Below are 14,819 nucleotides of genomic sequence, written 5' to 3' on the forward strand. Positions count from 1 at the left end.
TTGTCTCTTCAAGGTAGATTTTAGTTCCTTGCATCCACTGCACTGTTCCCTCCTGTTAGTAACCCTCACTGCAGCAGGGTGGCATATCAGCCACTCAATCTAAATCTCTCTACAACTTCAGTCTCTTTTCTTCCCTTGGCTTTTAAAGTCCTCAGCTATAACCACTGTGCCTCTATTTGAATATTGACCACTGTGCTTCTCTTTTAGTCCAGTCTCAGATCATCTGTTGTTAAATTTGTTTTCCTTTCTTCTAAATCTGTTTATAGGCTGGGATGTTTCTATTTCTCCGTGAAGTTTGGAAAGACTGGGATGTGTATGGGCATTGTGATGACGACTTAAGTGACAAGGTCATTTATTTTGCCTTGCAAATAGCAACTCCTGACTCCCCTTGTTTTGCTAGAAGACTCTGGGGGTTCCTCCAAAGTAGCTGAACACCTCTGTGCTTCAATTATATATACTTCTCTTTCAATGGACTATTACAAGGCATTTCCACTGGATACCAGATGAAAACAATCTAAAAGCAGAAAATTTATGTTTCTCATTTGTCAGTTTTCCTCTTCTTATGGTGCTGTTTTAACTGTTGTCTGAATTAGATGTGAATCTTAATATGAAGCCAATTGGAGGAATTGCCCCTGGCGTGGGATGGTTACAGACTGCCAGCAAAGCCCTGTGGCAGTGGCTGAATCAGATGTTTCAAATGTGTGCTGCTGTGAAGTTCCATACCTGTATGTCCACACCAATCCCTGTTTCTGCCCCCTGTTGTTGGCAGGGCCCTTCAGTCGACCGGAGAGGTTGCTCTCAGCAGCTCGGAGGAACGTGTGTGAGCAGGATCCTGCTCCCTCGGTGTCAGCTGTGGTTCAGGCAATGCAAATGGAGAACGAGGCCCTGCAGAGGGATCTGCAAAGGCAAACACTTTCCACAGGCCCTCTGAAGGTATGGCAAATACAGGAGGGAGCTGTTGGATCAAGTAGCAAACCCCCCATCAATTACAATTTCATGCGTTAAGATTGTGTATGAATGGATGGTGATGCCTCTTAAATGTAATTGAATTTGTATTATTCTTCCAGAGGGCTGTTTTCTTTAATCTGCCTCCTCAGGATGGCATCCCACAGCTCTCTCTTGATTACAGGGATCACTGAGCAACTGATAGACCAGCCATATGATATGTCTATACAGTCAAGTGCACAGCTGCAGGCCCAGTTGAGCCATTTTCATCCTGGAAGCTTCTTAAACAAGATAATGTGTGATTTCCATACCAATAAATGCTACATTCCTGCTGGAGTCATTAATATGGGCACTGTTCCCTGTTATTACAGTGCCATGGACACTGCTAGATCTTCCTGAACAGGAGCTGGTCTGGGTTCTCTGTGTGTACATCTCTTATCTCCAACAACCATGTTTAAACACAATTTAAAACTCATTTATAAACAAAGAAATCAACAAAAATCAGCAAAAATGTGGAGTACAGGCAGAGAAAGAGCCTATAGCATTGTAAGAACTGCAGCACTTTTCTTCTGTTTTTCTCTTAGGTAGTCACTGCTGATAGTTCTGTATTTTAAAAAATGAATCTTTTTTTTATTATTCTAATAAAACTGAGGGGTTTGGGGATTTAAAAGTCTTTATTACCCATTTTTGGAGAAGGGGAAAGTCCAGTAGACCTGTGCCAAAGCTTTGGCCAACCCTGAGTCCTACCAAATGTATACAGTTAGGTTTTTTCACACATCCACACACATATATATGCACAGCTAAAAGTCCTCAGAATATGCTTTTATGTTACTTTTCTTCCATATAGAGGAGCAAGCTCCAAGCTCAGCTCTTTCATTGCAAATCAAGACCAATTCTGTTAAATTTGCTTTAACTCAGCACAGAATTACAGATGAGCAGGGCCCAAACTCTGATTTATTCCAGAGATGCAGACTAATACTCATTGGTATGTGGAGAACAATCTGAATGAAACATGTTCATCTTTTTCTTACCTAGGAGAAATCTTCTGTTTCATCTTTTGTTTCCTCAATGACTGAACCTCCAGAAAAGAGCCAGGCAAGGCCTGTTGAGAGAATTTGTCCTTTTGGAAGCAGGTATTACAGATTTGCTTTGGGCTACCTTCCTTCTTTGAAGAGGGATTTTTCAGAATGCCTCTACACCTGTAAATCTTCAAATACATAAATAATCTTCAAAGACTCCATACAAGTAGCAGCAAATCAGGGAATCCAGCCTTGGGCCAGTCTCTGCAGAGCAGGGGTCTGCCAACATCTTCTTTTCTTGTCTTTAAATAACCTCTGCATTGCTTTCTCAGAACCAGCTGTGACCTGGGGCCCAGTTTTTGGACCAAACTCTGTGTTTCTAAGGTGGGATGCTGTAACAGTTTTTATTCAGCATGGGGGTACACAGATTTTCCTGTGGGGTCTGTGGGTCCAACTTATTATCTCTTCACCTTCATGACAGCTAAACTATTGCTTAAAAATGCAGGAATAACTCATAAAAGAATATGTTGTTTCAGACAAAAGAAGAAACTTCTGAAAGTCTTTCTGGAGTGTGGGAGCAGTTCTGCCTGTGATAATGACAGATCCCTGGCTAGTGACAAAGCTGAAGTGGATTTCACATTGAGAGAGAAGGTTTGTGTGTATATGCACCATAATTGGTGCTTCCCAGAATTATTGAAATAAAAGCACAGGGAAGTATCTGCATTCCACCAATTCTGCCCCATGACAACCAATGGCAGGGTAAGAAAAGAGAATTTATCTCTTCATCAGAATGACAGAGGAGTCAGTCAAGGAACATGGAACCGTTTTCTCTTTGAGCTTTTTAAGAGGGTTGGAGTGTGGCAGAATTGATGGAACCCAGAAGGACTGAATGCCATCCAGATGGCTTTGACTTTGCAGTCCTTGTGCTTCTGACCCATCAGTATTGCAGTCAGTGTTTTGTACCACACTTTATTGTTCTGCCACTTCATGTTTTTGTCCCATTTCATTTGGGTGCAGATGACAGCCAGTGTGGAAGTGCATGATGCCATTTATGTGACCATGGAACTGCTTTCCAACTGGGGAGATCCAGCAAACGTGGGCCTGAGCCAGGTGGAGTTCTTTGATTTGCACAACGAGAAGATATTTGTGTCTCCTCATGATGTGGACATTCGAAATGCTGACAACCCAGGGGATTTGTGCTGCTTGGTCAAAAAGAACTTAAATGTAAGACAGCCTAGTCCTGGATATTAAAATCTCTCATTATAATATTTCCATAATACTCTATCACAAGGTTTTTTGTTCAGAAACATGATTGCATTTTGAACTCGACTGCATAACAACATATGATAATTTAAAAAACTTCAAATATTGCTTATTATTAACAAATCCAGCTTTCCTGTCCCAAATGTTGGTATTCAGTTGTAGCTTTGCTTTAGTGCAGATTTTGATTAATTTGCCTGACTTGCTTAACTAAACAATTGGATGGAGGAAGGTTTAACTCTGCCTCTTTATACATTAACTCTGTGGCATTGTCTTGGGTAAAAGAACACATTCAGGTTTAAAAGTATTGTGCTGTAGACTGGGATCACAAAACTTTAAGAACAGTGAATTTCACCTTTTTACAGTATGTCTGCTGATAAACTGAAATAATTCTTGTGGTCTCAAGGTATAGGAGTTTCACTGCTGTTTTCTTTCAGATGTTTAATAGGAACTGAGTATGAGAGTAGGAAGAGGGAAAACATGCAGTATTTTGAAATTGAGTTGAAACTCAGTGTGGAATATTATTTCCAGACAAATATTTTTACTTAAAACATCTTTCTTACTGTCTCCTGAACACTGTACTTTGGTGTCTAAATATGGATTCCCCTTGATAGGTGTGTTTCTGGCAGTTGACACTCAGCAGTAGTAGTGACTCTCAGACTCTCCAGATAATTATAAATTATGTAGTAATACATTAATTAAGCCATTAGAAACATGTTATTCTCAGCATTACTCATATATTCATATATCCTATTATTCTTATATCCTACTATTCTTCAGTAATGAGGTTTTAAATTTCATTGATTAATATATTCCTTTGATTTGTGGCACTGTGATCTCCTCTCTTGAAGCTGGAAAGGTATTGCATCCAAGATGCAATCTGGACAGGGAATAAGTCCTGGAATTTAGGCATGTGATACCTGAGCTGCAGATTCCTTCAGAAGTCAGAGCAGCATTTCCAGTTTGTGTACATTTCAGGAAAGCTTTTGAGTGCATTAGAAAAACCAATAAATTAATCAATCTCCAAGCAACTAATATTTTCAGCAGAATGAAAACATGTGAAAAACTCATTTTACCATGGTTAAAACCCTTCCATCATTGATCATTTAAGTGTTCATTTGTCTTTGAGAATAGACAATAGATCTTCCTTTTGAAGTTTGGGGATTTTAGTTTATTTATTTCCCTTGCAGACTTTTGAGAAGAGCACTTAAATTGCCTCCTTCCTTGTACTTTGTGATATACTGTAAAAGAAAAAAAATGCCTGGCAGAACATCAGGTGCTCTCAGCTAAGTAGATTTAGATTAGACATGAGGAAGAAATAGGGTGAGGGTGGGCAGGCCCTGGCACAGGTGCCCAGAGAAGCTGTGGCTGCCCCATCCCTGGAAGTGTCCAAGGCCAGGTTTCACAGGGCTTGGAGCACCCTGGGAGAGTGGGAGGTGTCCCTGCCCAAGGCAGGGGGTGGGACTGAATGGGCTTTAAGGTCCCTCCCAACCCAAACCATTCCATGATTTTGTTGTAAGGCTTAATAAGGCATGGACTAGGTATTTTATTGCAAATGTTTTCCATAAACATTTTTGATTCTTCCACAAATATAGAGGTCTTTTAAACCTCAGAATAACAAGCACAGTAATTGTAATTGTAGAAATACCTAACAAAGATATTTCTTCACAATGGTGAACCCTTAGACCCACATCATTGCTCTTCACAGTGCCTGAGCCTTCCTTTACTCTCTATCAGCTCCACCTTCAGTGCCCACACAAAGCAGTGTTGGGTCAGCCTTCCATAAATCTAAGAGGTTTCCACTCTCCATTTTCCCTTGATTCAATTCAAATATAATTCCTACTCCTTAACATATCAGGTTCACCCTGATGGTTCAAAGAATTTTGAGGCCAGATCTTTCAGCTCTAGTTGCAAAGGAAGTGACTCCAGACCCATCATGTGAAGGCAAAGACATCACCATTGCTCTTTGGGATGAAACATGGGAGTCCTCCACAGTCTTGGGAGTTTTGGCATGGATTCCTCAAGGTGCCCTCAGTTTCTGGTGTCAGATCTTGAACATGTTGATGGGGACTGTAACATCTGTTAGTTTGTACAACCCCAGTCCTAAGCTGTTACTTCCACTGATAAACAAAATGATCTCTAATGCCTCTCACTCAAGACACAGTACTTGTCCTGGCTCTGATGGCCTTTCTGTTGTTTGGAAGATTGTGTACAGTTTTGCAGAGAAACCAGTGAGAAGCATGGACAGTTCTTTCTAGAGTCCACTTTGGTGCTGAATCAGGTACCCTCCTGTGAAGGCGCCTCTGACTCTCAGTGCACACCAGAACCTATTGATTCCTGGGGCATCACGTCCTGACTTGAGAGGTCTGCAGGTGGATTGCTCATCAGATGTTGTCTGCTGTTGGGAAATTATTTTTTAACCATTCTTGTTCAATAGTATGACTTCAAAAACACTATCCAGCTTTGAAGTTGACCCTGGAGTTGGGTTAACACTGGTTTGAGGGCTATCTTTCATTTCTTTGATGTTAAGAGGTGTCTTCTTTTCACCAGAAAGGATTAAACCTGTCTGGCACTCTTATTGCTGTTTATGCCCCAAACTGACATTAAACACATCGATCTCCCAAAGCTTTTTGAGAGGCTTCTGGGGCAGAGACATCGTGACCCAGGGAGTTTGGAATACAGAGATGACCACCTGGAGAAATGGATCTGTTCAGGATATCTTTGAACAGGCTGCAGAGCTCTGTCCTCACCTTCCTTAGGCACTGGTTAAAGTACTCAGGAGGGAAGTTTTGTGGCCTCTGCCTTCAGGAAAAACTGAAAGACTCCCTTTAGAGTGAAAGGATGTGGAAAAATACTGTCTGTACCTACTGTGTGTTTATTTGTACTGTGTATCCTTGAGAACAGAAGGGGAGCTGATTTATCTCCTAATCTCACATCACCCAAATGTTACCTGCATGTGTGTTCTCTCTGTGCCCTTCATCTCTGTTTTGTAATAACATTTGTCATTCAACATTTTGATGCTGAAACTCTTCCCTCCTTGCTTCTTTCTGAACTGCCTCACATCCTTTCACTCCATTTCTGAACATGTAGAGGTAGCAGTTCTTAACAATTTCCAGAATTGGGCATTTTTAGGTACTTTTAAGTCTCTTGACTGCCAGTTGTATGTAAAACTGATGTTGGGAGTTTCTGTGACCTCTTTGAAAATGCCAAGTGTAGAGTCTGTGCAGCTCCAAGGGACAGATCCGTGAGTGACGTTGGTTGCCTGCAAAGCCTGATTAAAACAGAGGCAGGCAATAAAGCAAAGTTGTGTAAGATTCCCCTCTGTAGAGAACAAACCAGGAGTGTAAGCACTCGAGGAAAATGCAGAATGATTGCACAGTGTCCGTGGTGCTCAGTGATCCCCTCCAGTGCCGGCAAAGCTGATTAATTTGATTAAAATAAACTGGGCTTGCCGTGACCCTGCGGTTGCAAAGCAGGGCAGGCTGTGGTCTGTGAGTGTGCAGATGCCTCTCTGGGACAGCAGCACTGCCCTTGATCTCCTTGGCAGGTTCTTGGGGCTGCCTGACAGGCAGCAGGGGCGGATTTACCGTTGGGAAAGGGGGGTCGAGGTTTGGCTCTTACGTAGTAGATGTTATTAAATTTTCTAAGTGCTGCACTTTGTGCCGTGGAGGGGTGGGTTAATTAAAACACCCTGCTGGGGGGGCAGTGGTGGTGACCCTCTGCTTGCACTGCTTTCAGCTGCCCAAGGAAAGCTGCCCATGGATGTGCCCTTTCCATCCTCCCATCCAGCTGTACTTTGTTGTCCGCAATCCCACCCGGTCACGTGACTTTGGGATATCCAAGATCAAGATCTGGAATTACAGCACAACAACTCCCAGTGTAAGTAGCCTTTTCTCAACTCCTCTGTCTGTTTGCTCTGCCTTGCCTAGGGAGTTCCAGTTTGATGTTCTTCCTAAAAGCATGAAATAAAAGTAGATACAATTTTCTCTCATGAAACAGGGGCTGTGAGGTGTCCCTGTGTGCTGTGAATTTGCTTCTGCCTTAATTGTAAATGGTAACAATGTGGTGATAATGTTTTCATAGGCACAATGAGCATTTTCTTTCAAAGCTATTAAAGATCTCCAAAGACCTAATAAAAGGCTTGCATATCCTGTCACTTAATCCTTTACTGTGGTGAGAAATAAAGATACAAAGGTAAGTGCCTCTTAATATTCAGGACTTTCAGTTGTAGTATCACAATGTAAATATGTGTTTTCTCATGTATATAAATATAAATAGGCTGACTGTTGGCTCAAGTTTGGGTTTGTCACTTTAATTAGAGACATAAAATGGTTTGGGTTGGAAGGACCTTAAAGATCATCTAATTCCAGCCCCCCTGCCATGGCCAGGGACAATTAAAAAGTCCACTACTGTGTGCTCATAATAAAACAATCTACTGTTATAAGAGAGACATATCATGGCAGATGGCAGATGGTCTCTTGTCTGTGTGTTTGAATGTTACCATGAAAATTATTCTTGTTTGTACACTGCAATGTTAAGAAAGAAATCCCAGGTACTGGACCAAAGAGGATTTGCTGTCCTGGATTATAAATAAGAGGCTTTATCCCTCTGGTTTTGCTCTCATCCATGTTCTTATATAAGCACATATGGTAATTTATACATACAGAAATGGCCATGGAAGGGACAGCTTAAACAAATTTGCTATTACATGATTTGTATTTGTTTTCCTGGAATTTTAATAGCTTTTTCCACTAAAATGTGGGCTACAGAATGTTCCATCATCATTAGGGTGCTGCTGTTCGTGGAGGTAATGGCAGGATTTGTTACCAAACCTGCTGAACATACTGCAGGAAGGACACAGGAATGGATGCCTGTGTTTCAAGGCACTGCTTTTTAATAAACTGCTATGAGGCAATCTGTAAAATCCACTGGGAGTATAATCCCATGGATTTTGGGGAAGTGCAGCAGTTTATACTCACTACAGAAATGCCTCGTTATCCTTCAGGTGAAAGAATAATATGAAGTAGTTCTGCCTAGTTCTGTAATTTGTCATGAGGAAGTTTTGTCTGAGAAGTATAAACCCCAAAAATATAATCAGCCAACAATTTTCTTCCTGCTAATATAAATCCAGAGCCAGATTTCTGTGTGGGTTTTGGTAATCATTCAAACTGCTTTCTTTCCCTCAAAAATCATGTAAGCCAGAGGTGCCCAAGTACTTCTTCCAAAAATAGGCAAAAAAACTTGAGTCTTGAGGACTTGAGTCTGGAAGGAGAAAAAATATGTCTGAGGGAAGCTGTAAAAGTCAGATTGCATCATTGCCACAGATGCCTTGATTCATTGGATTACAAGGAAGGTCTCAGAGGATGCTTCATCTTGTTTTTATTTACTTCAGATGAGATCTGCAAAAAAGGAGGTCATTTTTAGTCTGCAAGAAGGGAGCAAGTGTAAGAAAGGGCAGCCAGTTTTTTTTCAATTTGTCTGCAATAGCCAGACATTTTACAAGTACTTGCTACAGCCTTGAAATTGCATCGTTACTCAGTGCTGTTAAAACTTTTTTTCTAAGATCCAATATAATATCTGTGATGTGCCTTCACAAATTTGTGAATGGAATCAATACTTAAATGCATTAAGGTATTAGTTGTTCTCCAGCTGAATAATTTTCTTCTTCAAGTGGCTGCCTGTATGTGTGTTCCTCCTGTACAGATGTTCTTGTCCATTCTCTTGAGCTGCAGATTTTTCAGGGCTGGATTACCACTGATTGTGTGTAAGGATGCAGCAGCTTTGTTACAGCCCAATTAGTTTTATAGAAAAACTTTTCCCTTTAAGTTCTTGACTTCTTTTCTATTGCTCCTTCTTTTTCTCACTTCTGTGAGAAGTCAGGCAGAAGCAATTTCAAGTCCTTTATCCAGGGGTAATTCTCAGAAAAGTGCCTCTGCTTTTCTGCTTTGTCCTTTGTGCACAAATATCACTGAAATGGCCAGAAATCCCGTCCTTGTTGTCTCACTGGGAGGCACCACCCCAGCAGGCACTCTGAGGGCTGAAAGTGCAAGCTGGAGAGGGACAAAATCTTCCTTTTTTTCCTTTCTGAGTCTGATCATGCCCTTTTTTTCCTTTCTGAGTCTGATCATGCCTCGCCACTTGTTCTAAGATATTAAGCCCTTTTAATTACTCTTCCAGGAGGTGAAAAAACCTGCCTTGGGTGAGTGAAGTTTTAGGTGTTTGTTTACAGGGTGGAATTACCCAGGTGGAAGGGATTTTTCCAGCCTGCCAATGCTTGAGGAGAGCTGAGCAGTGGTACCAGGGAAGCTCAGCCATGGTGTCAATCATCCCACCAGAACAGGTCACTAAGCAACTGAAAGCTCAGGAGAGGGGTGGGAGGGAATGAAAAAGAGCAGTACTTAGTCTTGTGCCTGCATATGTTTGTTCTTGGAGTCTCTGAGATCTGTTCATATTTTTCCTCTCTGAGGCTCTGTGTGCTGAGGATTTTGGTGCAAAAGATTTTCATTAGCTCTTTTACTGGTTCTTCCTGAATAGGTGTTTTTTCTGAGCTATCAGCTGTTACTGAGGCCTGTCCCAGTTCAGTCTGTCTCTGTTGTCCTGCAAATATCTGTAGCTTTGGCTGCTTCATCTGGATACACTTCAGACATCTCTTTTGCTTCCTATAATACCTATTTCAGATATTCCAAAGCATCAGAGAACAGGAAGTCTTTTCCCACTGACTGAAATAGTAATTTTGAAGTGACTGGCTCTTTTCTGGGCTTGACTGTCCCTCTTTCAGGGGGAATGACCTCCACCCTCTCATCTTTGCTGTTTTCTGTCCTCTTCTGGTACTGGTGAGTGGAATGGGATTAATTTCAAAACAAATTATTCTTAAGAGGTGGCTGATTTTAATTTCAAAAGATGACATTGAGAAATACTTTTCAACTGGATGTGTTTCTGTGTTCCCATGCACTTTATCCCTGTTTCCAGGTAAAAAGGCAGAACTAAGGGCTGAGTATTCCTAACAGCAGTAGAGGCTGGAAACATTTCTACATATTAGGTAGAAATGTTGCAGTTATCCCAAATGCAAAATTCAATTGTGAATATCCAAAATATCTAGCATTTAAGGAGGCCATTAGCAGTCCAGACATACAGAAATTTTAAAAATAACATTACTGGGGCATGCTGATGGTCTTTCTCTTCCCTATCACAATTTGAGGCCAAGCCATGTGGGTAGTTTTTAATAGATACAATTATTGAAGTGTTTTGATCTCCAGTTAGAGCAATCTATCAATGTCCTCATTCAAGGGGAAAAAATACCATGTTTTATGGCCAAATGCATCAGCACAGCCCTATAGCACTTTATGGTACTCTCAGAGTTCCACAGGCAGCCAGGCCATAATGGCCAATTAAACTGGGTTTACAGCTGTTCTTTGGGAAGTTACTGAAGGTTATCTTTTCCTGTTGGGAACATGCTCACATTCCTGCACCTGCTCCCCTCCCTCCCCTGTCATCCTGCATCCTCTGCTTCTCCTCTCTGCAGGTCCATGGCACATCTTTTGCCTCATCTGTGCTATTATTTGGAAAGCAACACAACAGGTGTTCTAAAGACTCATAAGCCTTTACCAAGTGCCTTCAGGAGTGAAGGGCCAGAAACATTTGCACTTGTAGGTGAAGGAGTGACTGGTTTAGGGGTCTGTGTTGGGTCCAGTCCTGTTTAACATCTTTATTGATGATTTAGATGAGGGGATTGAGTCCATCATCAGCAAATTTGCTGATGACACCAAGTTGGGAGGGAGTGTCGACCTGCTGGAAGGCAGGAGGGCTCTGCAGAGGGATCTGGATAGACTTGAGAGATGGGCTGATTGCAATGGGATGAAGTTCAACAAGGCCAAGTGCAGGTCCTGCCCTTTGGCCACCCCAAACCCCTGCAGCGCTCCAGGCTGGGCACAGAGTGGCTGGAGAGCAGCCAGGCAGAGGGACCTGGGGGGACTGAGGGACAGGAAGCTCAACAGGAGCCACCAGTGTGCCCAGGTGGCCAAGAAGGCCAATGGGATCCTGGCCTGTATCAAAACTAGCGTGGCCAGCAGGCCCAGGGCAGTGACCCTTCCCCTGGACTCTGCCTTGGGGAGGCCACACCTTGAGTGTTGTGTTCAGTTCTGGGCCCCTCAGTTGAGGCAAGAGATTGAGGGGCTGGAGCGGGGCCAGAGAAGAGCAACGAGGCTGGAGAAGGGACTGGAGCACAAGTGCTGTGGGGAGAGGCTGAGGGAGCTGGGGGTGTTTAGCCTGGAGAAGAGGAGGCTCAGAGGTGACCTCAGCACTGTCTGGAACTGCCTGAAGGGAAGTTCTGGCCAGGTGGGGGTTGGTCTCTTCTCCCAGGCACTCAGCAATAGGACAAGGGGGCACGATGGGCTCAAGTTCTGCCAGGGGAAATTGAAGTTGGAGATCAGAAACAAATTCTTTGCAGAGAGAGTGCTCAGGCATTGGAATGGGCTGCCCAGAGAGGGGGTGGATTCCCCATCCCTGGAGGTTTTTAAACGCAGATTGGACGTGGTGTTGAGTGCCATGATCTGGTAAAGGGACTGGAGTTGGACCAAGGGTTGGACTCGATGATCTTGGAGGTCTTTTCCAACCCAATCGATTCTATGATTCTATGATTCTATGAAAATTTCCATCAGTATTCCAGGAGAACTGACATCCAGGAGATGAGCAAGAGGGATGAAGCTGAAACTTCTTACTTGCATGAAAATCTTCTTAGTTTTCATGAAAAGAAGGAAAGAACAGAGAGTCTTTAAAAGACTCCATGAGATGGACACGTTACTGAAAGTCAGAGAACAGAAAGGAGATGGATTTTGTCTCATCTTCTATATTTTCTTTGAAGATAATGGTATTTTTGTCAAGAGGGAGAAAGGGTTAGGTCGAAATGGTGAAGAGAATAGAAAGAACATTAGTTCCAACTTCAATGGAATGAAAAAATCAGGTATTGGTGGGTGCCACAGAGAAGGAGAACACAGAGATAAAGTTGTGAGTGGCAGAATTGTGTCTGAGATAAAGGCCTTCTATTTAAAAGGCTAGTTAAGTGTTGGAATAGGCTATCATGGCAGATTAGTTGAAAACTGTTAAAAACAGATTTCTTCACAATGGTATAGGTTATTTTACATTCTTCAGTGGAAAAAAGATGGACTGGATGATTTTTTTTGCTGTCCTTTCTCACTCCCTTGTTTCTTTGTAACTCTTTTTAACTCCAGTGCCTTTGATCTGGGTGGTTGTTCACTATGGAACGTGCTGTGAAAGTGTTGAATCTTAGAGATGCTGAAGCAGAATGTGCCTCTGAAATTTATATCCTGATCAGATACAATTACACTTAATCTGGGCTTCCACCCTCAAGCTTTTGTAAATAATCAAGCCTTGTCAGACAAAATGGTTCAGAGTACAGTCTAGCAGGGCTTTCAGTCCTTTTAAATAAAATCTTAAATATTCCATGGTGTTTTTCAGTTGTTTGAGCTTTAGATTAAAAGGTAGTCAAAGGCATGTAGCTGACACAGAGTTTAATTTTTTTCATCTGCCTATTGATTAAGTGTTCAAATGTCAAGAGTCCCAGAGCAGTGATATTAAGCTTGAAAGCTTAATTGAAATCTTTATCCTTTTATTTTTGTAGGACCTTGATGTTGGAGCAAGGAAAGTGAAGTTGTATGTTGATGAGAACCTGGTGTTTGATGGTGAATTAGAGAGAGCCTCTGGAGATCTCCTTGCTGACCTTAACACTACAATTGACCTTACAGATCACAAGCAAGATATCTCTGCACCTCCTTCCAGTGAAAGGAAGGAGGGAAATGCACCTGCAGTCACAGACAAGAAAGCAGAGCTACAACTAAAATGCTCAGAATCAAGCAGTATTTCAGTAAACTGGCAATCTCTGCCAGAAGAAAATCTTCTTGAGCATAAAATGAACTCAATTAGCTTTACAAAGCAAAATTTGTCTGAGTTAGAGGATGATCTAAAAGCACTCCCATCTCAAGTTTGTATAAAAGATGCCAAAGAGGGTTCAGCAACAGCAGCAGTTACAGAGCACGTTGAGTCTGATGAGGATCTTTCTTTGAGTGAACAAATGGAAAAGTTAACAGGTAGAAAACTGTCTGATGCCACAGGTGCCATTCCCCCTTGGTTACAGTCCTCTGCCCAAGCAACAGAGAGCAACCAAGTCACTGCCAGCAAGCAGAAACCTTCCTGGCTTGCTGCAGAACCCAGGTTGGGCTCCAGGCTTCAAACACAGCCAGATGGAATCATGGAGAACTTCTCAGACCTGGCAAATGAGGATGGCAAATGCCAGAGACATGAACTGGGAAGACCCAGTAGTAGGAATGCAAATGGAGATGAGAGAGCACTTATGGGGAGCAGAAAGGGTGGTGATGTGGCCTTGGACATCCTGGAGCAGTTTTCTAACAGAAACTGCTGCAGCTCACAGTACCCTACGAGTGGGAGGAGAAGTGTCAGAGGGGGTAAAAAGATGGGATTAAACACTATGAATCTTGGAGAAGATGATTCTGCTCTCAAAGGTAAGAGGTCACAAGAGCAACCTTGGTGCAAGTGCTGATGTGTTCTCCATTTTGCAGAATCACAGACTCATTTGGGTGGGAAGGAACCCCTTGAGGTTCCTGGGGGGTTAATTTTGCTGTTTGTGGTATTTTCCTCATTCAAACTCTGATAATAGTGTGTCTCTCCCTGTCCTACATCTCATGTGAAATACTATTCTGAAAAATTTACATTCTGATTTAGTTTTTAGTTTTAGTTTGTTTGGAGCAGATGGAAGACTAAATTGCAGTAAATTTTATTCCAAGAATTGACAGTCCTGCAGACAGCAAATGTTTGCTAATATCAATTAAAATCTGCAAAAAAATAGAGAAGAGTTTGTCCTCAAGTTAGTGAGTAAATTTACAGAGCTTATTTGTGTAGTAGGTTTGTGTCTTTCTCAGTGAGAATATATGCTGAATGTGTTTATTCAGAGTGAATGGAAAACTGCCCTTGTTTTCCCTTCTCTGCTCATAACTTTACAAACCTCCTGGTTTATTTATCAGGAGTTTTCTAGTAAATGTGGCTGTTACCTTCTCAGTGCCTTTGAGTTTCCCTGCCATCCTTTCCCAAACCCTTTTTATGTCCCCTGGATCCTGGTGGAGGCTCCTGATGCGAGCAGTTGTGTTCTGCCTCTGGCAGGAGCCAACAGTGTGTCCCCAGGGAAGAGCAGGAGAACTGGCAACTTCTGAAGTCCCTGCTCTCTCCCAGCCCCTGGCAATCCATGGCTAAGAAACTTTCAGGGTGTGGGGGAACATTTTTGTGTTCAACAATTGTAAATAACAAAAGAATAGAATATCTTGCCCTCAGGTTCTACTTTGTCTCTCTTTTTACCAACTTTCATTGCTCAGGATACATTTTCAGTCTCCCCTTTTCAGTTGCAAGTCATGCCACTCTGATTATGGTTTTTTTGAACCCTTCATATCCCTTCTTTGGCATTCTGTAATTCTTCAGTGTTCAATATCTTGGCTCAGATGAAGGGAGGTTGGCAGAACAAGGACAACAGGACCGGGGAATTGGAGTAATATGTTACAAAATTACAAATTG

General features: G+C 42.2%; 1 protein-coding gene across 2 annotated transcripts in view; it reads left to right on the forward strand.

Annotated features, from left to right (window-relative positions):
- The window catches only part of KATNIP (katanin interacting protein), a 59,933-nt gene that overhangs the window by 15,101 nt on the left and 30,013 nt on the right, over positions 1-14,819 (forward strand). For both annotated transcript variants that reach the window (XM_071571284.1, XM_071571285.1), the window contains exons 8-13: positions 770-933; positions 1,981-2,078; positions 2,501-2,615; positions 2,982-3,188; positions 6,963-7,103; positions 12,862-13,759. In XM_071571284.1, coding sequence (XP_071427385.1) covers positions 770-933; positions 1,981-2,078; positions 2,501-2,615; positions 2,982-3,188; positions 6,963-7,103; positions 12,862-13,759 — 1,623 coding nt within the window. The remainder of the gene's footprint in view (positions 1-769; positions 934-1,980; positions 2,079-2,500; positions 2,616-2,981; positions 3,189-6,962; positions 7,104-12,861; positions 13,760-14,819) is intronic.

The sequence above is a fragment of the Pithys albifrons genome, chromosome 16, assembly GCF_047495875.1.
Source record: "Pithys albifrons albifrons isolate INPA30051 chromosome 16, PitAlb_v1, whole genome shotgun sequence".
In the NCBI taxonomy this organism is placed as follows: domain Eukaryota; kingdom Metazoa; phylum Chordata; class Aves; order Passeriformes; family Thamnophilidae; genus Pithys; species Pithys albifrons.